Raw genomic sequence first — 23,897 nt, 5'->3', positions numbered from 1 at the left:
TGTAACCAAACGTCTTAGAGTTCTTGACTCGAGGGGTATTTCCCGCCAAAGACCGTAGTGTGGCAATGTGTCAAAAAACGCCAGTATATATGGGAATCTTGCCTGTCCCATTTGATGCCAACCTAGATCCAAGGTATATAGTGTAACCCCTTTGCTCAGCCCAACTGGGCTGGCAAGCAACGAAATCAAAATCGCTTTCCCCTTCCAAAAACACCCGTGCCAAATAGCAAATAAAACCAAATGTAGACCCCAGTATTGTCTTCCAAAACTCCATCGGCGACAAATACGCTTGGCCGAATAATAAAAAAGCAAACCACCCAATGAGTGGCTAGGCAGGTAGGTAGTTGTTCCTCTGAATGATGCAATCTAAGCGTGGGCTTCTATTACCCACTATTCGCAATCCGATAGTGCAAAGGTGCCATCAAGGTGGATAAAACCAAAAGGCAAGAGGGTATCTTTTTCCCCTTGCCCCGGACCCCAATGGGCCTTTATCAACTTCTTCGTTCGCATACTCACAAACCGCGGCTTGTGCTATGTGCTTCGACATGATCTTCTCTTTGTTCTCTTCCGGTAATGGTGCCTGTCTTGGGCCCATGGCAGGTAAAACGTTCTCAAAGTGTCGATAGTCCCTTGCCACAAGAGTGGCAAGGGAGAGTACCGCCATGGACATGAGATGCTAGCTGGCGTCTTCTCGCAAGAAGGAACAGCACTCATGTTTCCATGGTCGTGTATGGGGTGTGTGATGCTTTATAAGATCCAAGCACCTCCAGTCGGAGGGGCTTGGAGGCTTGTCACCCGCTCAGAATGTGCTCCAGTTCCAATCCCGCGGCACGCTCGCCGCGATCTCGGCGTGTTGCACACGTCCCTTGGTAGCGGTAGCTGGGATTGGTGCGGCGCCGGTGGCATCGACGGGGCTGGAGGGGTCCGACGAGGAGCCGTTGACGTGGTAAGCCGAGCCGGCGTCGCTGCTGCCGCTGCTGATGGACGAGGCCTGGCTGTTGGTGCGGCTGCGCCACGACTTGAACTCGTTGTAGCAGTGCTGGCAGGCGCGGCTCATGGTGCCGCGCGGGTTGTAGTTGGCGTCCTGGTCGAGGGGGATCTCGAAGGCTGAATGCGGGTCGCAGAAGATGTTGCCGCAGCGGCGGCAGTGATGGCGCCGCGTCCAGTAGTTGAAGTGGCGCATGCAGGAGGGCTCGTCGCAGATCGTGGAGTCGGCATCGGACTGGGGTTGGAACGTTAGCATTTACATGCATGCAAAGTCGAGACACGGGCGTTGGATTAAAACGGGTGTTACGCAGAACGAGAGGGGTGCAGAAGGGTCGCGGGTTGAGACATGGTGTAAGGGATCTCGCATGGTTGTGGACACACGCGACAAATTTCAAGCTTACCTTCCAGTGATGCTTTGTGGGCTGCGCCGTAGGCTGGGGGAACAAGGCAAAGTTCCATTCGTTCTCGTCGACACACTTGCCACTGTCGCCCGTTCCTCGTCGGCTAAGTCTTCCAAGCGCGCCCAGGCCAGCCAAGCTGATGAAGCTGCTGTTGCTCATCTTCATCAGGGTCTCGTTGTCGTCCTCGGTCTTCTTTCCCGGGACGCTCGCACGCGTTTGGCGCTCGGTCGGTCGCAGGACGGCGGGCATGTAGAGCGGTCGTACCTGTCGGCCGTGATAGGACTTGGGTGACGTGGGCGATGTGTTGTTGGAGGTGCTAAGTGGGGAGATCTGGGGCTGCGTGTAGAACGGTTGTGTTTGTGTCTGGGTCTGCGACTGAAACCCCGGCGATTGCGGGTTGTACTGGTTGTAATTGGGCGTGTAGAAGTGCGCAAACGGCTGCTGCTGGTCCGGCAGTCTGGGCATGATTAATTCGGTGGCCATGGTCGCGGTGATAGTAGGTATAAAATATTGCCTCCGCTCGGTGCTATTCGTAGAAGTCTTTGTGACTTTTTTCCCTTTGTCTCTTCCTTTGGAAATTGATGTTGGTGTTGAGATGTGCTCGCGTGCTCGGGGTGCTCGTGAGAATTGTAGGTCAGGTAAACGGCCTGAGAATAGACTCTACAGGGGGTGCTTGCGCTACAGGCGGTCTTGGATTGATTGGGCCCGGGATCCGGAAAGAAAGCTATGGTAGAGACGGGACGATTTACGGTCACGCCACCAGCTCTTTGAATACACAACCCGTTACTCTCGGATCTATCGAACTTGTGGAAAGTTGAATAGACACGGTCTGGCGTCAGGGAGGATCTGACAGGTTGAAGAGAAGTCGAATGAGGTGGAAGCACGCTCTCGCTTGCTTTTCCAAAAGTAACAGTGTCCGGCTAAAGGAGCTTATTTGAGAAAGTTGGGTGGTGGTGTGAGGGCGTGGGTATCCTCGGCGAATGGCGGGAAGCGGCGAAGCGAAGGGTCGTATGTAGTACTCGACTCGAGAGGCACGTCCTGAATCGGCGCCAAAGAAGCAAAGAACGGGCTCAGCCACCTTTATGATAAGGACTTGCAGGTTGCAGCTAAGATTGAGATGGACGGTTGGCCGCGAGGTAGGTGGTAGCAGTCTGTAGTCTGTATGCACGCACACCGACAGAACAATGATTGTAATAAGCAACAACGTACGACGTGCTTGGCTGCGGATGATGACGGTGCTCTGATTGGGGAATTGGAGACAAGATAAGGTCCAGCGAACAGAACAATAAATAACCACAGGGGGAGAGGTGAGGTAAGGCTGTTGAGAAGTCGATGTCACTATGCCGTTTCAAGTGTGCGGAAATAAGAATTGGTGGTAATATAGCTGAAGATAATAGACAACCATACCAACAAGAGAAGGCAGCGAGTCTGGGGTTGCCAGTCTGATATTGGTCCGAGGACATGGGCGAGAGAGAGAGAGAGTACACCTCGAGCATCACTACCACTATACCTGGGTCCGCTATTCCAATCCCACGAGAACGGGTCTGGCATCTGGCTTGTCTGGCTCTCTCTGCTACGTACGGCGCCCAGACCGCTCGGTGCCCTGGGTCCTCTGCTAGCAGTACCCAAGAGATACCGAGACGACTCGACAGAGATCCAGATTTCCCACTAACGACTGCACGTAGACGTATGTATCTCTCCTCGCGTGTCCACTCTCAACTGCCTATCCACTCTCTCGTCAATTAATTCCGCGCTCTCGCTGCTGGGCCATTGGCCTGTCGCAACGCCTTCAGGGATGTTCCTGAAGGGCTTTTTGGCTGCATGGTTCGCTAGTGTTGTTGATACCTTGTCAAAGATGCAGCTTGGCAACTGTGGATGAAGAGACGAGTGCCCCAGCAGCACTGTGCAGCAAGCACCAGTAATGTTGTCGTTTACTGGCTGGCTGGCTGGCTGGCCGTCCCTCCCACCACGCAAGATCGTCGTGGGATGGGCAGGCCTGTGCGACGTCGGAAGCTGCTGCTTCAGGTATCTGAGCGGAGTGCGGAACAATATGTCCGTGGGTTGCTATTACTCTGTTCAATTCTATTATAGACAATTGGCTCTCTCTGCCCACTGGAAGATCTGTTATCAATCTACAAGTATAATCCATCACCGGCTATCAGAAAAGCGAATGGGTACACTAATGTACGTATCCCACTGCTTCTTCTGCTGCGGCGGTTGAGAGCTGTTGGGGCGACTCGAGTCAGTGTCGGATTCGACCACTTTCACCGTTTTTCGAGCTGATAGCATTTGGGGCGAGGCGAGGCGAGAACATGCCAAATGCTTAGTTGCCGAATCGGGTGTTGGTCGGTGGTTTCCTGTGTTCAGGGTCTTTTGCCATGGGACATGGACATGGACATGGCAGGTTGGTTGGCGGTTCACGCCCTGGAACATACTGCCGATACCTAACACCCATGATCCTTAAGAGAATACCTGTAGAACATTCCATTTTGGATATTTTAAGACTATGCATATTTATAGACGACATTCCAAAGCTTCATCTGTATGAGCTTATCTATACTCTCCAAATTCAAATCAAAACTCTTATAGTCGTATAGTCTTCAAGGGATGAACTGTATTCTTTTGAGGAGGGCAAGGGAAGAGAGGGGCCTCTCAATGCTTTTTTTGCGTCTGTGTGTGTGTGTGCGTAGCGCCTCATGGCAAATCCAGGGATTCCTTCTCCCGTACGTCAGCGGTCAAGGTTTGAACAGGCCCCCCGGTCCCGTCTTTGGTTGATAGGACAGGCAATCACTGTCTTTCCTAGCATCCGAGATCGACTTTTCGTTATGAGTATTGATCAACAAGTTGGCGCAAATTAACTTCGACATTGGGGCGTCTCGCAATTCCCAATTTCAGCATTATCCGGCTACGTCTTGTCTTTTCGGAATCTGGCCGAACGTCGAGCAGATAGTCTGCCAGCTGGGACAGCGCCAAGGCTTAGTGCGGCAACTCCTGCATTTTTTCGACTCGAAGGGTCCCTTTTTTCGAAAAGACGATGGCGGAACAAGCAAATTCGCGCCCCTCAGAAATAGTCGTAGGACCCATTACTATGCGTTCAACGCGCTACTACCAACGCATATCTGGTTGATACCATCTTTGATTCTACATACCCTTTTTGAAACGATATCTTCCGGCGTCAGGACGAAGACGAGAGTGGGATAACCGAGGTACGGACCGTCGTGGGCATTGAGCGCGCGAGGCGGGCGTACCCTCAGCATATCGAAGCGCCGAGGACCCTCATGGTCCAAAAGGTGGGTTGTTCATTACATGCGTGCAGGCCCTCCAGTATGTACTGCTCCAGCCCTCGTTGCTATGCAAAGGCCAGTTGTGGCCTGTGCAATGCCGGCATTTACCGTGGGTCAGGAGGTTGAACTTGGGCCGAACATCCTGACATGTTTACCTCGCGACTCGGCGCCGTGCTTTTTTCCCCTTCTGTTTTGAGGACCCTGGGCCAGAATGCTGCCCGTGTTGTTTGCTGTGCTGTCGCAAACGATTGAACGATCAAGAAAAAAGCAAGTTCGACAACCATGACGGAGCCAGCGAATACAAAGTTTTGGTGGTATTGGTTTCGAGGAGGACCCTGATTCCATTTTCAGGCCGTGATACCACCGGCGCCTGCTGACGATCCCGAGGATACGCCCTCAAAGTCGCGCGGGCATCGTCGCCTTTCATTTCCCAAACGCAAGGCACGAAAAGGCAGACGGGGCACGGTCTCACGATGATTGAGAGACCCCGCGCTGGAAGAGGAGCACCTCGAATTTGCACATGCGAACGGCGGCTCTTCTGTTTACAGTTGCGACGACAGTCGCCTGGTTACACGCTCGGCCTTTTCTGACCAATCCTACCGGCTATTGGTTAGATATCGGTGGGGCCCCTGCCATGCGAGAGCCGTTCAGGATGGATTCTGTTTGTAATTTATCTCTATCACTCCACAAAATCTACCGATGCCTCGGGAGCGACACATGTTGTCCAAGAAAGCCACACGAGGTTGTGGTGCGTGCGTTGCCTGGGTGGAAGGGGCCACGTTGGACTAGTAACGCGATCAATCTAAACTCGTCACAGCCAAAGGCACTTGGCACAAGGGCCCTTCGGGCTTAAGCAGCAGAAAGATGCGGTTCAGTCGGAAATTTGATGATGATAGTGTCGAAATGCCAGCCGTGTTTGGCACAGCGGATTTAGAGTCGCATTCACTGGATATATCGGCAAAAGCCAGTGGAGAGTTGCTGGGGAGTGTCGTACCCCGTCTATGCACGAAAGTGCTGACCGACATGCGGTTTATTCGCGCTTGGCTACATCATGGTTTGGCTTCACCCTGCGATGCGACGCTGACTGGCTGTCCTGCTCCGCTCATTGGCAGGCGAGGAGGCTCTGCTGCAATACCAAGTACGCACACATGCCTAGAGCTGACATCCAGCGTACCAATCTTTGGCTGTCGCATGGGCACCAATACAGTAGGTGGTCTAGATATTGGGTACCTAGATATCATTGCATTACTGCTGCTGGTTGCTGTATTTTACTCGGTTTGATTGAATGCATGCGACCTGCTCCAGCGTCGATGGAGCAGGCACAAACAAGTTTACTTAAGAGCTTACATAATTCTCCCTATCGATTACTAGAGCAGAGGCTACGGGCACACTAGAGGCTGTACCTTCCTAGACTTCCCTCACCGGGCTTCTGCCGACAGCGCCTCCCCAGTCAGCCAGCCAGGAGCCAGGTGCGAGGGTGCCAGACCAGAAGCCAGACCAGCCTCTTGCCTCCAGCAAAGTCAAGCACCGGTCGAGACACGGCCCATGCGGTTCCAGCCATTAGGAATCACCGATATTCAGCTTATCGTGGCGGTGGAGATCGATTCTCTGCCCATGGGTGGATGGGGTTCAGAGTTGTGACGTTCGTGTCCAAATGACGATCATTGAGAAGCCTCATCAAACACCACTCGACAGGGACCACGGTGGTTGTTTGAAGCTGTCAGAATGGCGGTGATAGTAGTCAAACGCACATCTGTTACCGCTCACGCCGAGAGCGGAGTCGGAGACATTTATGACAGGCATATACTCTGTAGCATTTTTGTTTAGCAAAGCATACCTGCATACGATGAGAATGGATATGCTGATATGTGTGATAGTGATGGATTGATCGTGGGTGATGGTAAAATGAGGGCATGTCTGTTCTCTTCTCCTCGACCCCGCGGGCTCGCGGGGCAATGCAAGCTAGATTGCTAGGCGACGAAGCCAGAACCACAGCAGAACCACACCAGCAAAGAGGAGAGAGAGAGGCAACTAAAAACGAAATATCTCATGGGCGGTAATACAGTGCCGTACAGTGCGCCTGACTAATGCATGCAACGACAGGCCACCCTTGCCGAGCCACTATTCCAATCTCGAAGGGTCTTGACCAATGCAGCCAATGGCATACACTCTGCTTATCTTCTGCTGCTGATTGGCTCGCCGTCCATCCACTACCCAAAATGGTATGTCCTAGCTCAGAGTGGAACTGCATAGTAGCGCCGCTTACCGGGGTCGTTAGCAGCAACTAGAAGAGATGTGGGCGTGGAGATGGAGTCGAGCCTGGAGAGAGGAGGCACCCATGGGCCACTGGAGCAGGGAGCAGGAGTGAGGAGCGGCGGCGCATTGTTCGATGGGCTCTCGCCCAAGTCGCTTGTCGCTCTTCCCTCCCGAACCGTAGTCCCTGAAAAGCAACCACCGCAACAGGGAAACATACATACAGGCGCAGGTAAGATGCCAAGTTGCAGCCCAGCGCGGATGCCGTGGTAGCCGTCACGGCTGTTACTCCTCTGCCCTTTTCCCTGCCCTCCCATTCGACGCAAATTCTCCGAGGGCGATCATTGGCGGTGGTTCCGTCAACGGTCTGCCGTTCTTTCGTCTTCCAAGGCTCGATCCTGAAGCGACTGACTCGCAGTCCTTAGCTGATCAAGGCCCAACGGTAACAAGGGCGAGGGACAGGATCGCGGTGGCAAAAACCCAACGATCTGGCGAGTGATGGACAGCTCCTACCGGGTCCAGGAGCTGGCAGATAAGCCAGAAGCCAGCGATCCTAAGTTTCATCATTCATCCCGCCGTAACGCATCAACAGAGACACTACCGATGCAAACATCGTAGTGCCAAAGCCAATTGATCAATCAGATTGATTAGATGGCTTTGCTGGTCAAAGATAGTAAAGAGACACACGAGCACGGCTTGGCAAGTTGGCTGATATCTCGATCGAGACCACCAACCACCGCCCACCCTGCCTGACTGAGTCGTCTCCCTCAAGCCTGCCGGCTCACTGTCATAACCCCCCAAAGCAATACCCCAATTTCTGACGTAGAGATCGCCTCAGCCTTGAACATCGGCGGCAACGGTAGCTCCAGCTTGCTTGCATCATAATTGATTGACCAGGGCCATAACAAGGGAGACGCCTCCGCGGAAGAATGTACTACTAGATATGTAAATATCGTAGATCTGTAGGATTTCGGCCACCTCCCCGTCGTCCGTATGCACGCAAGGAATATGCAGTAGAGAGATATTCTGACGTAGGTATGCAGTCCGTTCGAAACTATGTAGCCACTGACATAGGCACACATAACGAATACATGGTGATTGATGTTTACGATGCGGCTATCTTAATCAGACACTGATTCGTGGCCTTGCATGCCGGCACCCTCAACCCAAGTCCCGCTCCTGCCCCCTTCCTTGTAAACGACTCGGAGGCCCTCGATAACCATCCCCTTGTCCACCGCCTTGCACATATCGTACACCGTGAGAGCGGCTGTCGACGCAGCCGTTAGTGCCTCCATCTCGACGCCCGTCTTGCCTTCGCAGGAGACGGTGGCTTCGATCTCCACCGTGGGGGCTGAGCCGCCATCCCGTGTCTCCTCTGTCCTGCCCTCCTGCGTGTAGACGTCCACGGATACTTTGGATATAGCGATCGGGTGACAGAGTGGGATCAGATCCGGCGTCCGCTTCGAGGCCATTATGCCGGCTATGCGCGCAACCCCCAAAACGTCCCCCTTCTTCATCTGATTCTCCTGAATGAGTCTGACGGCGGCCTCATTCGTGAATCGTACAGTACAGGCCGCCTTCGCTGTTCGCTTTGTAGGCGTCTTGTCGGAAATCGATACCATGTGCGCAGAGCCGGATTGGGAGACATGTGTGAGCTTGGGCTTGCTACTACTACCACTATCGCCAAGCCGAGTAGCAGAGTGCGAGAAGAGACGTAGTTGTTGAGAACCCAGAGTGCTTTGTGTTATGGGAAGATACGATGGTGGTACTCTCCTTACGCCAGGTGCTATACAGCGCAAGCTGCCCTGTGGCCGCGAGAGCAAAACGCCAATTGGATCTACCGGGCAATCGCTTAGTTGTGACCTTTGAACTCTCTCTCGCAGATATGGGGGCAGGCAGAGTATACCGCTTCCAGCAGACCGAATTCCAAAAGACCGTGTATACTGCGTCTCTCGTAGCAGCGAGGCGCGCCATGGCGACTTTCAGGTAAATGATCGTAGAGGTATGATCACCCACCTATAAGGATCATGGGCCGGTTCTTCATGTGTTCCAGTTCACCAATCCCCGCGTGCTTCTCCTTCTTCCGTTTCACAGCCATGCCGATGACATCCAAGAGATGCTGTTCGTTAGGGGCGAGCCCCAGCGGCTTTGCCGGTTCCGTAAGAATAGCTTGACGCCGGGTCATCTCAATCTGCTTCATAGCCTTGTATGCTTCTGCTTCGATGGGGTCGCCATTGTTGGACTCCCGTAGGATGTCTCGGAGCGAGACCTCGGCGTTTCCGAACAGACAGACTTTCAGGTTCCCGTCGCTGGTGATGCGTAGGCGATTGCATGTGCCGCAGAAGTTATGCGTCATGCTCGTGATGAAACCAATCTTGCCCGCGAAGCCAGGTATCCTCCACGTCTTGCTCGTGTCGTTTTTGTGGTCTCGAACCTTTTCCACAGTGGGGTACTTCTCCCGGATGCGGTCGAGCATCTCGGAGTAGCTAACCATCTTATTCTTATTCCATTTGTTGCCGTCAAACGGCATATACTCGATGAACCGTATCTCGATATCCTTCTCCCTGGTCATTTCGATAAAGGGAAGAATTTCGCGGTCATTTACTCCCCTCATAACGACACAGTTGATTTTCAACTTGATGCCGGCCCCGTGACGGTTGAGTTCCAGGACTTTGTCAATACTCTTCATCACAGCGTCGAATCCCTTCCTCCTGGTCATAATCTGAAACTGGAAAGGATCCAGGGTATCAAGACTCAGGTTGACACCAGTCAAGCCAGCTTCGACCATACCGTCCAGCTTTCTGTGCAGTGCTATGCCATTCGTAGTGAGGCAAAGTTCCCTCAGCCCATAGGGGCGCAGGTTACCCAGCTGCTGCATTAGGGGAAGGATGTCTTTTCTAATGGTCGGTTCGCCTCCCGTGAGCCGGATCTTGTTGACTCCTTGGGAAACGAAGACGGAAGAGAGCATGACGATTTCCGGCGTCGTCAGGAGCTCTTGCTGGGGAGACAGTGGCACGCCTTCTTCAGGCATGCAGTAGACGCAGCGGAGGTTGCACCTTTCGGTGAGCGAAATCCGCAAGTAGTCATGCTGCCGGTGGTAGTTGTCCGTCAGGAAGTCGGAGAACGGCTTTGCTGACTTAATCGCCTCCCGACGGGAGCCGCCTTCGGGAAAAGACGCAACTTCGGCCGCGGCGGGAGCGGCATGCCTTGCGTCATTTGTGGTGGTAGAAGGTGCCCGAGCGACCGCGGTAGAGGCTATGCCCCGTGCCTGCGAAGTATAGCGGCGGCTTGCGCTTCGGGCTGCGAAGCGCGGCAAAGACAGGCATGCCCGGCCCGTTGGGTTGAGCATCTTGGCGTTGCTCCGGCAAGGAACGGAAAAGCCCAGGTGGGGAAAAGGGAGGGGTTAGAAAGTTACTGAACACTTCTCATCGCAATTAAACAGACCTAGGACTATTATATTGTCAAGTACAAAGTCGAATAAGGGTTTGGGGGATCCAACATGGGATATGTATGTTGGGTTGTGGGAAGGCGAATCTGGAGAGCGCGGAGATGGCACCGCTCTGACTAAGCGCAAGTCGGCTCGAGCTTGTCATAGGGCGTCTGTCCGATGCCGAACACTGCGCAAAGCCTCCGAGCCCGGCCGATTCTGATAGCCGATTTTCGTCTTATCCTCAATCTAATTTGGTATTACATATGGAGAATTGTTGCTTTGATAGTGATATTTGTCATCCTCTTTATTTATATTTCACAGTGTGCCACGTGTTGTATCGACATTCACAAAGCTCCGAAACAGTCATCCATGTGCTGTTCTATTCCGGAAGGGCCGTTCGTAAGCGAGAAAGGCACCAAGCACAAGCATACCTAAGCATAGCGCAGAGTGGACGACCAAACATTTCAAGTGTGGCTTGGGCAGGAACGACCGCCGACTGCATGTGCTTGCTACTGAAGCCATACGTCTCATGGAACCCCAAAAACAACAAGGCCAAAAAAACAATTACATTGATGTATTTATATATTCACAGCAACCATCAATTATAATATAGTTGCTGCTCGATAATATTGCGGCCTAGAACGAAGGCGTACACTTCCCCAGCAGCGCATCTACTAATACTTTCTCACAATTGGATCCTGAAACCCACCCGACTACTTCTGCAAAACCGCGCGCACCTTCCATTCCTTAACTCGCCCAATTAGATTCCTTCCTCTACCTCTTTGACGACCAAATGACGTTGGAACAGCCTGATAATTGATCCCGCCCACAAATAGACTTCATTGCAGCCGGCACAGTACTCAAGTACAAGCCACATCGCCTACGCTAAGGAGAAGGGATATACAAGCGAAGGTCTGTTCGCATCGCGCCGGCCCGCTCAGCGCATTCGGGCATTTCACGATGCGCTACTCCCCGATCTTGAAATGCAGGTACTCCCTCTCCGACCCGGCCAACCTTGCTGTTCTCGGTAGTCCAGGTCCAGTCATGTGCTGACCTCAATGAACAGCTTCACCTCACTGTCTGCCGAGCCCTGATGGGCACTACATCGCCACAGTATCAGTCTCGAGCATCAGCATCCGCGATGTTGCCACACTTGAGATCGTTCGGGCCATCAGGCTGCCAGCCGAGATGGCGGGCGGTGTGACGACGTTTGCGTGGTCCTCTTCGTCTAAGAGGCTCCTCCTCGCATCTGCAGACGAGATCCATGTCTTTGATGTCGCAGAGAGCAGCGAGTATCATGCCACAATACGTAACCCCGCCATCTCCGGCGCCAAGTCGGTGTTTGTAGACTTTGGCCAGAACGACAACGAAGTCTTTGTCTTCTCTGCCCTGGGCATCAAGCTGTCCATCTTTCCGCTATCCTCGTCTCAGGTAGTCGAGGTCCACAACCCAAAGTTTTACACCCCTTCGTCTGTGGCTCACGGGTTCTCTTTCCGCTCCCAATCCGGCCATCTGGCTCTGTTAACGAGAACAGCTGGTAAAGACATGATCAGCATCCACTCACCAGGTAACCGCGCAGTCGCAAGGTCGTGGAGCCCAGATGTGATAGATGCCCAGGGTCTCTGCTGGGCGCCCGACGGCCGGTGGCTAGTGGTATGGGAATCCGCTGCCCATGGCATCAGGATGCTATTTTACACTGCAGACGGTAATCTCTACAGAGACTGGACAGGACCTCAACCAGCTTCACCGGATAGCATGGAATACGGGCTACACGTCGGCGTCAAGCAGCTGACCTTCAGCCACAACGGTCACCATGTCGCGGTTGCAGACTATGAGCGGAGCCTGTATATCCTATCTACTTCGAATTTGATGCAGTGCTTCGAACTGATTCACCCGCTGGGTTCTATCGAGCTTAGAGATACACTTCAGGTAAGCCTAGCGATCGTCTGCACCATGGGTCTGTGTCTAATGAAAACCAGGTTTGGCAAGAGACCGATGCCACAGTATCGGAGTTTATCAAAGCAACCCAAGCGGTCGCACCACCTGGGCGGGCGTCGAAAACCTCGCAGGATCTGAGAACCGGCTGTGACAATATGGCATTTGATTGTTCGTCGGCTGCCATTGCAACCATATTGGCAGACGCGCCCACGACGGTCTGGATCTGGGATGTTGCCGCGTTGGAGCTTCGAGCGGTCCTCATCTTCCACTCAAATGTGTCGAAAGTCGATTGGCATCCTGCCCAACCCGAGCTTCTGTTCGTCAAGTGCGAAGGCGACAGATCCAGTGGGCTGGTCTTTGTTTGGGATCCGTTGAGCAATGGCCCCCGTACAGTTGATTTCCAGTCACATTTTGCTGACGGCATCACAAATGGCAGGGTATCGACATTTTGGGTCAAGTCAAGCTCGGAAGTGCCAACACTACTCTTAACAGACAGCAATGCCTGCATGTTGGGATCTCTTGCAAATGAGGATCAGGACGTCCCATGGAAAGAAGACCCGGCTGAAGGACCACGGGATGACGCGTCTGATTCTGCTACAGAAAGCGACAGCCAGGACTCTGACATGGATCCGGGCGACTTGGATGACACCTTTCATTTCAAAAGAGGGGCCGGGCTTGGTCAATAGTGTATCTCGCAGCGACATCAGATGCATGGACCGAATGACAAGTCACATGCATGTTCATCAATTCGAGCTCGCTACCGAAAACGCCTATCGCGCCACAACATCCCAAATCCTTCAGATCACAACCAGCACATAATATCCAGTCATCGAGATGAAACGGACATATGCGTCTCGACAGACGCGGAAGGTCTCATTAATCAATGGCACAGTTGTCTGGCATGCGAACCGGTTTGCTTCCAGTTATATCCAAACGGGATGGTTGTCTTCAGCTCCAACGCTCCAACCTGCATATAGCGGATGGCGCGGGTTGGTCCGGGCCAAAGCAGCCAAGTACCCAACGAGCTTCACCAACCAGGGACGGCCAAGAGGGATGTGCTGCCTGCGAGTCTGGACCCTGCACCAGTACCACTTGAGCCCCCAATTGGCATGCTGTCATCCCCATCCGGCAAGCCAGCCTCTACAAACGAACACACGCTAATTGGAGATCGGAGCTGAGACATACCGCAATCCAGGTTAGCCCAGATATACCCCAGAGCAGCTAAACATGGGGCACCATCGCGGCTTCAGCCGATCTTAAGTTGCCATTGTTCATCAAGGCGTGATGTCGTAGGATTATTACGGCCTTTTATTTGCCGCCGGGCGCTCAGGTATCCGCATTTGGCCTGCTCGCAACGGTAGCCGTGCCTGCTGTCTCAAGGCCCTGGTAGCGGGCAAGCTCAATTACTACACGGCCAGCTGCTTGTGTTACTTGTGTCGTGAACATGCAGACTTGAACCCGGCCGCGGTATCACCCTATTGGAGAATGCGAATGGCGTTGGCCCCCCTATCATTGGAGGTGTTTCTGCTCACACGATTGGGTGCTGTGATGTTGCCTGGGTTTTCGATGATGTTCGTCGACCTGATCCAACAGATCTTGCATTGAGCAGTTCATCAATCATGAAGGGGCAGAGTCTCTGCCCCTTCAAGATGGATGGAGCGTGGCCAGCCTCGTGCAACTTATATAGGTCGCCTTGGCCTTCTCTTGTATTGTGATGTTTCACACAATCTTCCTTCTCGGATAGACCTTACCTTTTCTGCCATTCAATTACCGTGTGCTGCAGCTGTCCGGTATAAATGGTGGCAGCGATGTCCAAGACAACGCCCCAGGTCCCGATCAACAACACCGTTCAGGTCTCTGTGCCCCCAGGCGATCAGACTGGACTGTACTACATTCTGATATCCAATGTATGGACACCCTTCAGTTCGACTATTTCATTAAGAGCAGTTTGCTGATACACAATCACGACAGCTACCCTGGCAGACCTCGTGGCAACAAGTCAAGGATCACGTAAGGACCGTCTGTGCGGTTGAAAGGGTTGAGATCTTCAATGAGAGCACCAGCGGATGGGTATCGGTGAGGGGCCGGGAGAGCTTTGATCTAGCACTGCGTATGTGTTCCTGCACCGTGAAACCACTTCGGTCTTATCGTGGCATCTATCTAACCTTTCTTAGAGTTCCTGAGCACGGAACTGTTCAATGGACGCCCAACCTTTGCCGATGGGAGGAATGCCGAGCAGCCAATTCCCATCAAGAAGCTCGTTGATACGAGTTTGCCAGATCCGACATTACGTTCGCCCCAGACCCCGAGGTATACACCACCTCCGGTGTCGTACTCAATCAGCTCTCCAGCACTTCCGAAGCACTCATCCGCGGAATACGGGCAGGTGAGCGAGCGCCAAGTCTTCGCCGAGTTGCCTGCGGTACGCTGACTAAATTCTTAGTGGAATACTGCGCCCGCATATCCAGCAACCGCAAGTCCGGTAGTAGATTATGTCCCTTATTCTACGGCTATGTCAACCGCCTCCATGTCGACTGTGACATCCCCTGGCTATTCAACTGCATCACCTTGGTATTCGAGCGGTGCATCTATGCAGCCAAGTGCTTCTATGCAGTCGAATCATTCAATGAGTCCGTACTACGACAATGCGTCGTATCAGTCTCCGGCGTCGTATTACAGCTCTACAGATTATCGAAACACATGGACCCCTTCTCACGTACCATCTCCCGTCTACGAAGCTCAGCAAGCCAGTACCGTCGCTGTTGAATGGCGAAAAATTGTCATTAAAGGCCTGCCTACTTGGGCTCAGTATGAGCACGTTCGCTCGTTGCTCATGAACAAGGCTAGTCTCCAGACGGACAGAGCTGGCTTCATCAATATCAGCTTGTCCACCAGAGGCGATGGGTCTTCCGGTAGACGCCATGCCACTGTTACTTTCTCGGACGAAATGACTGCTAGCGGTATGGTCAAGGAGCTCAATGGAGCAGAGATCGGTGGATTGAGGGTGACGGTCGAAATGGCTAAAGAGGGCGTCTCCAAAGGCGAAGAGCCCCGCCAACGGGGCGAAAAGCGCCATGTCAAAAAGCCAGCATCTAGTGGGCACCATTCTCATCATTCAAGCAAGCAGCACCGGGAAGAACGAGACAAGAAGGACGTCACTCGACCATCCAAGGAGAAAGAAAGCTCCAGATCCTCGCCGTCCCTCCTCTACGAGAACAAGGATAGTACGCGTCCCTCGAGAGAAAAGGAGAGCTCCAGACACTCCTCGTCACTCACCTATGAGAAGAAGGACAGCATTCGCCCATCAAAGGAAAAGGAGAGTTATGGATCCTCCTCGACCCTCACATATGAGAAGAAGGACAAATCCCAGGTAAAGCGCGGTGTTGTTATCGCCGATGGCTCGTCGCGACGATCTCACGAGAGCAGCAAGAAGACCAAGTAACCTTTTCCGTTACCGAATTCCAAAAACAACACATACCGTACATTCTTTTTTGTCTCTACTGTTGACTGGCAGTGTGGATAAGGATGGTGGCGGTTGTCCATTTTTTCAATGCCATGTGCATCCGGCTTATTCTTTCTTCGTCACGAACTTTGGCATCTGGTGGGTCTTTGCCGTCGCAAAATCATGGAAAGGTCGGCTGTCTGTTTTTACATCGTACTCGAGCTCAGGCGATCTAAGTCACGTATGTACCTGAATAATACTGTTGTTTCACCCTTGGTTCTTTGGGTCTGGGGAACTTTTGCAGCCCGTATCATTAGTGTTGTGATTCGCCATCAACCCCCCTACCCCTGATACAGAGAGCTAGTCATCGTGAACTTGATATTCCGCCCCCTCCCCCCCGGTCGTGTACATAGCTCAGAGTTGTGGCTAAGCAATCTGCCTCCAACCCCCTACCCTGAGTCTGCACATGTCCATTTTTACTGACAGCAAACGGTCTTGTCATCTCACTGCTCTAGCGCATGCCTCACGTTGCACGACATGACAGGGTATGGTTCTCGAAAGCAGCTAGCTGCAGATGTCACTGTAGAGGGCGGGAACGGCCCATCCCTATCGGCATCGCAGCCTTGTTCAACACGAGAAGTCGAGGAGGGCCTCTTCCGCTGACGGCAGGCAGGCAGGTTTGCTTCCTGGTTGTGCAACGGACGACAAATGCCATGGCGGGTTCTCGTCCTCCCGTGGCCAAGCAGTCCTCACAAAGGGGGCCCCACAACCGGGTACTTGGGATGCATTGACATGCGCCATCCTGTTATGGCCTTTCCTTTCCAACATATATATGCGTGCGGCTGCTTTTTGACAAAGCCACAATTCAAACGGCGAGCCTGCGTCGTACCGGGGTATCTCCCCGGGCAGTGAACCAATATTCTACCCCCTCGATTCGGAATCTCCGCGGTTGTCACTATTGGTTGCAAAGTTATGGTTTAGTTGTTGATGCCACCCCGGAATGTTGCTTGTTTGCCCCCTAGCTCGCATCATCTGCAAGGCCGTTTTACGCAACTATGCAATGAAACATTCGGTTTGCTACCCTGTCTATCACCCCCATGGTTCCCCTCGTGAGTCATCCCTCTTTCGGTTTGCCTGCCTGCATATATTGATCGTTGCACAGATGACTGAATCTCAACCGGGGCACCGTCGACAATCGAGATATTTGAAACCGGGCAAGATCTATCGAGATTTACAACCTACCGCTCGCTCGTACGATTGAGTTTGTAAGCGAGACATAGCCGAGGTACATCTACACCACGTGTCTATCATTTCGGGCGCGCCCAGAGAGCCGCATGCGACGCGGAGCGGATCTGGATACCCGTCCGCCCCGGTAAGACCAGCCAGTGGCCAGGAGCAGGCGCAGAAGCTGGTGGAAAGGTAGCCAATCCGATCCATCAAAGTGCAAGATCGTCACCCAGACTCACTCATCCCTTCCCCCCCAAAAGACCTACATACATCGACTAAGGTCCCGAGTGACCATCTCGTTCATCGTCGAGTAAGGATGTTCAAATCATGATTGACCCCCACCGAGGCTTGCTTTGTGGTAGTTGAATGCAACCCGATGCGTACTGAGCCCGCGCCTGCCTGTCGATAAGGAAAAGCAAACGAGGCAGAACGAGGGCCTAGCCTAGATGACAACCGCGACAACAACCCTGTTGCACCCTGCTTACATATCCATACCAATAGACGAAGCTGCAGGCAGGCAATTTGACGTCGGGGTCCGCCTGCAGCCACCTGGACCCGCGTTCCGGGGAGGTATCCTACCGCCATGCAAAACGTGAATATTTACCTAAACAAGTCACCGGTGAGGCGGATATCGCCCTCAACCTCTTGTCACATCTCAATTTTGTGAGCCATTTCAAACCTTCCAATGTGCAAATTTTCACTTCCAGCCCTCTAATCTTACAGCCATGTCCCGTGTAAACAGGATTCATGGCAATCCGGCCCGCCGAAGCAAGTTCGCACTGCATTGACAATGGCATTCATCGGCCATAAATTGACGTGCCCCCCACGGAGGGACGGCGGGAGGCCAGGGGGGTCTAAGTTCGGAATCATGAAGTCCTGCAGCATCGTCCCATAGAACTCGGGCGGAAGTCAGTTTCCGGCCTTAGCAAACAAGGGGGGTTGGCCATGTCTCTCCCGGGGAGGCGGAAAAGAATTGTCACACTTGCTCTTCGGAAGTCGCTAAATGTTGGTTGCATGTAAGATAGGAAATCTATTATTGTCTAAAAATACGTCTGAAGAAATATCTGCCCCCGCGCAGATGAATAGAATCCTGTCCATGATGAAGGGTAGGGTAGGAGAGTCCGTAGAAATGCAATGAACGGTTCAGTCGGCCACGGGGCAAAAGGATTGATGCCTGCTTCTGACGTGTGTACCCCGAAGGTCGCGCTTCGTCAGACTGCATGGTGGTGGTGAGAGTTGATACCGTTTGCCCTCCGAGGCGACCGAACACATTCGCGCATGTTGCGTCTCTCCCTCCCGCATCCCATATCTGTGTCTCTGCAAGTCTAGAATGAAGTATCCTCAAATCAACCGGGCTATTACCGGGAATATGAGGAAATGAATGGTAGCAAAATCGTAACGTGAAATCGTGAAATCGTCCATGTTCGTGTCGTATCACTTGGGCCCCTGTTCGATCGCCAGAGAGACGAGAATGAGGGCCTGAGTGATGCCGTGAATTGGGCGTAGATGTTGTACAAGGCTGCACACGCATGGTGTGTGCCAAAACGAGAGGAGTGTACCAGGAGGGAATTACCAGAGACGGTGCCGGAAGAAGAAAGAAGTGCCTGAAGGAGGTATGGCGAACCTATGTGTCGATATCCATAGTAGCTGTGGCCTCTGAAGTGTCCTCAGGGGCGGATATGAATCTGTCTCGGAACTCCTCGTCGATCTCGTCGATGATACGGAGGATTTCACGACGGATTTTGAGAGGAGCAACAGGCTCATCACGTTTTGTGATGCAGCTGCGGTAATCCGATTTCATGCTTTCGATGGTTTCCTCGACCAATTTCACCATCTCCTTCGTGTATTCTTCGGTCATCACGTTCAAGCTGTCCTCCACCTGTTCAGTGACGGCCATGAGCATTGCTTTGCCATTTTTGGTATTAGCCTGAGCTTGGATGACCTTTCGCATTTTGCCGATAGCACCGAGGCCTACGATATGGTTAGAGTCTTGATGACAGTCTGAATGTATGCATCGATAAGTTCTTGAAACGTACCTTTGTGCTTTATACACTTCTCGTACGTGGCTTCCATTTCATCCTTGACGTTGAGCGTCAGCATCCGGCTTGCCTCGCGCTGCTTTCTGACGATGTCGGCGCGAAATGTTTCCTGGTGGTTCTTGATACCATGGATATGAAAGTCCCGAAGTTGACTCTCAAGCAACTCGACACGAGTGGCGACGGCAGTGCCTTGGAGGCGTAAACGCAGGGCATCATGGAACGTCAACATGCGGTTCTCAATGTCGCCACAGAACTTTTTCAATACCTCGGGGAGTTGTTGCTCGAAGGTCAACTCCCAATCGTTCGCTATGAACTGCTTCAGGGGCATTGCAAGATCTGCGCAATAGTTAGCTCGAGTGCCGCCAGACATCTGACACGATGATCTTACCTTCATTGAAGTTGATGTCCTTGCCGTTCTTTCTATATTCGCCCCTGTGACAATATTTGTTAGTCCGGGCTTAACAAAATACTTTGTCTTGGCAAACTCACTTGCGACGTAGGATGGCTTTGTATGTTGCAGCGGGGTAACGATATCGACCATCAACTTTCTCCTCGGCCCATTTTCTGACGATTCCGGGCAACTGCTTGGCAGATTTGGTAACAGCTGTTTTGAACGGGATGAACAGGTTCCTGTTCATGATGTGCTTGCATTCCTTGGTGCTGTCAGTCAAGTACTTCATGAGGTCCTATACGGTAGGTTAGACTCAAATCCGCTATCAGCGCCGTTCTGTGAACTCACTTTGTCAAGGCTCTTAAGGTCTTGATTGAGATGCTCCTCTTCGACATTTACGTCTTCCTCGCTGAGAGCGTTTTCGTTGGCCTTTGGGGTAGCCCAGCTTTGCAAGAACTCCACGACCTTCGCTGAGCTGCTCACGATACTCTTGCAGTTTCGGGTGGTGCCAATATCGGCGGACTTCTTGGTGTACTCCAGTAGCTGGGGGATCTCTGTGTCTTCCGGCGTAGCGAAGCCCTCATCCCTACTCTCCTTACACCGTCCACACATGATCTGGTACTGGCGGCTGCTGACACAGAATACCTCGAGTTGGGGGTCAACGGCCTCGTCATCATGGACCACTTTCTTCTTGGCAGCGCCCTTGCCTCGAGCATGAGTATTCGTATTCGGGTTCATCCTGGAAGAGCCAAATGTCAGTTTATCGATGACACTATACCACAGCATCATTACTTACTCCTTGTGACCACGAATGAAGTCGGCATTGAGAGTGAAACGGGAGTCCTTGTTCCGTTTTTTGATGCACTCCGATCTGAGATATGCCCGCTGCTCCTCCACAGATTCCTTCAGGGAAACCTTGTGAACATCCAGCTCGTGGCATCTGCCTTTCTTGGCATTGATGTCTTGAGAGATAGCATCTCTTTCTTTTTTGAGCTCTCTCAACGTTGACTCGATATCAGCAAGAGTCAGGCTATTTGCCGTACCATTACCATTGGTCTCGTCTCCATCTCCGTCACTGTCACTGTCGCTGTCGCTGTCGATTAGACTGTGACAGGTCTGCAGGACCGTGCTGCTTCTTTGCAGGCTGGTTCTGAGCGAAAGTGGACTTCCGCTTCTTGCCACTGGGCGTAGGAGCGACGACTGACTTGCCTTGAGCTGCTTGTACCTGAAGCTCTCTGTATCGTTCTATCTGCTTGCTGAGTCTCTTCTTCTCGGCTTTTTTGTTCGAGATATCAACTTCCAGCTTTTTGCGTTCAACCTCTTCCGACGCAATAGTAGCGTTGGTGTTTTCGATGGCTTTCTCATTTTCTGCATAATCATGACCCATCCCAAAGCTATGGGCCATCTCCCCCATATTGAAGTCATCTGTAAGCGAACAGATGAAGGTCATGTTGGCATAGTGGCCGTCAAGTTTCATCTGCAACTTGAAAGACTCCCCAAGTAGATGTTGAGCGAGCTTGTCGTCTACTGCGCGTTTGATGGGTGCAACAACGAAGATGCTGGTGCATTGCTCCATGTAATCTGCGGCAACAGCCCCTCGAGCAGCATTTGAGTCACCACAGCCGGGCTATTCACGAGTTAGCAAGGGTATCTGGGGTATTGCGACGTCGGGTTTGGGTACTTACAAGGTCTACCAACGTTACACCGGTGGATAGAACATCTGCTTTGGTGAACACCTTGACAACTTTGGTCAGAGGCCATAATGCGGCTGGCTGTCCGTCTTCTGTGGTTGTAGTCTCTGTCGAGTTATCGGTGCTGTCCATGTACGGCTTGATCTGCTCGTACAAGCCCGAAGCACTGTCTGCCTTGAACTTCTTAGTGGTACCAAGAATGCCCCGAAGCGTCTCATTGCAGACCCGACTCAACGCGTTGCTGCGTGTAAGCGCCTCTAGATCCAGATGAGGATAAACAGACTGTATTTTGGCCAAGGCAATAGCAACTACAGCCTTTGCTGAATCGTCGTCCGAATCGCCCTCGCTTTGATGAATCTTGATGTCTTCAATGAGGTCATTCATTTCCTTGAGCCACTCTTCTTCGGTGACGAGCTCAACTTCAGCCATGTACTTTTCATCCGGCTGCACCGAATCGTTCCAGGAAATCTCAGTAGCCGCAGCTGTGCAGGCCTTGTTTCCGTAGGTAGGCAGAAGGCGCTCTTCCCCCAATAGGGCGTTGATCAAAGAGCTTTTGCCTGCGCCCGTGCCGCCCACAACGCCTATGAGTGATCGTACACGCATTTTTCGGTCCTGAATCTCCTTGATGTTTCGGATAGTACGTCTCGCATCCGAGGAACCGACAATCTTGTCCAGAGGACCTTTGAGCTTCTCCAAGCTCTCCTTGGCGAGTATGGCCATCGGTTCGAAACTTCCAGTCGTCTTTTCTGAGAAGGCCTGGCGTACATAGGCACCCCCAATGTGCTTCGTCCGCTCGGGTGTCTCCGACGGAAGCCCCATAGTAAAGCCTTGGGGAGACTCAGGCTCGTCCTTGACGCCTACCTGAGGGGTGTCCTCTGTTGGCCGCATGGCTTCTATCTTCCAGTGAAGACCTGATGACGGCGGGGTACTGATATGAAACGAAGCCGCTTCAGATCGTGAACTATGTGCTGCGACGGACTCGTCTTGGGAGATATTCGTGATACAGGTGGTAGGGCCCGCCACGGTAGAAACGAAAGTAGCTTGTGGGTTGGTTGAAGGAAATGTGTTGGTGTCGAGATAGCTGATGCTGAATAATAGTTGGGTGGTGAAACTGAAATATGGATGAGGTATGTCCTTGACGATGTACTGCGGGGGATATGAAACTGTGGAGGATGACTGCTGTGCCTGCCAAGTGAAGCTTACCAATCAAGTATCTTGAACTTGATGTAGTGAATTGGGATTTATGATGACAAAAGTGATGTGAAAGGAGCCGGCTCTTCCTTCGATGGTTATAAGGTAGAGCAGTGGAAGGCAAGTGTTGATGACTGGGTAGAGGGAGATGTGAAGAGGGAGATGTGAAGAGGGAGATGTGAAGAGGGAGATGTGAAGAGGGAGATGTAGTTTTGAACCTCTGGAGAAGGTACGTGCTACGCAAGACTTACAGACGATGGCCTCTCAACTTGATGAGTTAAGCCGTGTTAGAAGGTGAGAAGGTTGATGTGTTTGGCTTGACCGATTGGGGTGAGAGATGGGCAGGTAGGCAAGTTGTTTGAGAGATGCAAGTGATGCTCAAGGAATGAAAGTATGGGGAAATGGATGATAAGGTAGGATACTTACCGTATTGAAGGCAAGTACTAGATCTTGAGTGAGGCAATGTTTAAGAACTGACCTGTGGTACTTGATTAAGTAAGAGGTTTACAGGCTTGCGTTTTGGGAGAGATAGTGAAAGAGGGAATTTCAGGGAATGGGTTTGATAAGAGGTTCTTGTCAGATGACAACGACTTATGGGGTGTGAGATGGTAAGTGCCGGATCCGTTGGAGAAGGAAGGAAATGTGTCAAATCTCTTACCTCGTGAATAGAGGTCCCGAGTGATTCTCGGTCTACTTGAGTGACTTGCTCAAGACATGAGGTGCGTAAAACGAAAAAAGAATGAGGGTAGGAATGTGAGAGAGGTATCTGTGATGAACGCTCTTGGGTGTGTATGGTACGGATCAAAGCGTGGACCTGGCTTGGGTATTAATGAAGGAGGTCTCAAGAGACTTCTCCAATCTCTGTGAAGAAAGAAAATATGTTGTGCTCACCGTGGCAGGTCGTAAGTAGTGCTTGAAGTCACGATGCAATGTTTGGGGTTCTTGTGGTTGAACTCCCTGCAAGCTTGATGACCGTTGTGTGCCAAGTTGTTTGTCAGTGAAGATTGTTGCACTTCACTAATTGCACAAGTGCGAGCTAATTCTGGATTGGACGTAATAAAACGCTTTGGTGCTCTGTTTACTTGAAAAGACTTGCTTGAATCATACTAGGAAGTTGCAGTTGATATCTTGATATCGGCAATATATGTCCACATATATCGCCGATATTGTAGCTGCTTTACCATAACGAAGAGCAGGTCACCTCAAGGTAACTCATTAACTATTTCACTCGGGTAATTTCTGAAGAATTATTTGGACCCTACATAAGAATCTTGCAATTGTTGCCTGTATCTCGTCGATCCAGATGGTCATTGTGGGCATATATCGCCGTCATCATAGTTACCTCACCTGGACCAGGAGTACATTCATTACTTGGAGCCACCTCGACCTCGGGTATCTTCATGCCATACGACTTTTACCTTCGCTCTTCTCCGAAGCCAGAAGGTAAAGTTCTTCTTGAAAGCCCTGCAATTGTACTTGGTAGAAACACCGTGTCATACCCGAGATAATATCAACACCTCCTATGGTCTGTTTCAAGACCGTGAGAAAAAAGCAGCACTTGTAGCTTGGATCATATTCAAGCAATGCTGAGCAGTGTCTGCTGCATTGAATCCAACAGTGGCA

The 23,897-nt window shown here is 52.0% G+C and overlaps 5 protein-coding genes across 5 annotated transcripts; 2 read left to right on the top strand and 3 right to left on the bottom strand.

The window, feature by feature from the left end:
- Window positions 1-799: 799 nt before the first annotated feature.
- PG985_007161 (FYVE-type zinc finger-containing protein) lies at window positions 800-1,871 on the bottom strand (the record flags this gene model as incomplete). Its single annotated transcript, XM_066826930.1, has 2 exons — window positions 800-1,222; window positions 1,389-1,871. The coding sequence occupies 2 exons, from the start codon at window positions 1,869-1,871 to the stop codon at window positions 800-802; spliced, it is 906 nt and encodes a 301-aa protein (XP_066684605.1).
- A 6,175-nt stretch (window positions 1,872-8,046) lies between these two features.
- Window positions 8,047-10,274, bottom strand: PG985_007160 (uncharacterized protein; the record flags this gene model as incomplete). The annotated part of the gene is made up of 2 exons (XM_066826929.1): window positions 8,047-8,711; window positions 8,942-10,274. 2 exons carry the CDS (start codon window positions 10,272-10,274, stop codon window positions 8,047-8,049), a joined length of 1,998 nt encoding a protein of 665 aa, XP_066684604.1.
- A 1,041-nt stretch (window positions 10,275-11,315) lies between these two features.
- Window positions 11,316-12,979, top strand: PG985_007159 (WD repeat-containing protein WRAP73; the record flags this gene model as incomplete). The annotated part of the gene is made up of 3 exons (XM_066826928.1): window positions 11,316-11,382; window positions 11,422-12,284; window positions 12,335-12,979. 3 exons carry the CDS (start codon window positions 11,316-11,318, stop codon window positions 12,977-12,979), a joined length of 1,575 nt encoding a protein of 524 aa, XP_066684603.1.
- Window positions 12,980-14,101: 1,122 nt separating this feature from the next.
- PG985_007158 (uncharacterized protein) lies at window positions 14,102-15,735 on the top strand (the record flags this gene model as incomplete). The annotated part of the gene is made up of 4 exons (XM_066826927.1): window positions 14,102-14,200; window positions 14,265-14,403; window positions 14,468-14,679; window positions 14,737-15,735. The coding sequence occupies 4 exons, from the start codon at window positions 14,102-14,104 to the stop codon at window positions 15,733-15,735; spliced, it is 1,449 nt and encodes a 482-aa protein (XP_066684602.1).
- Window positions 15,736-18,586: 2,851 nt separating this feature from the next.
- Window positions 18,587-21,971, bottom strand: PG985_007157 (uncharacterized protein; the record flags this gene model as incomplete). Its single annotated transcript, XM_066826926.1, has 8 exons — window positions 18,587-18,933; window positions 18,999-19,337; window positions 19,390-19,433; window positions 19,491-19,687; window positions 19,741-20,131; window positions 20,189-20,422; window positions 20,475-21,019; window positions 21,078-21,971. The coding sequence occupies 8 exons, from the start codon at window positions 21,969-21,971 to the stop codon at window positions 18,587-18,589; spliced, it is 2,991 nt and encodes a 996-aa protein (XP_066684601.1).
- Between the last annotated feature and the right edge of the window lie 1,926 nt (window positions 21,972-23,897).

The sequence above is a fragment of the Apiospora marii genome, assembly GCF_038362585.1.
Source record: "Apiospora marii strain CBS 49790 chromosome Unknown utg000004l_segment0_segment1, whole genome shotgun sequence".
NCBI lineage: Eukaryota > Fungi > Ascomycota > Sordariomycetes > Amphisphaeriales > Apiosporaceae > Apiospora > Apiospora marii.
The sequence above is the reverse complement of the archived record's forward strand: the minus strand, read 5'-3'. Positions and strand labels throughout refer to the sequence as shown.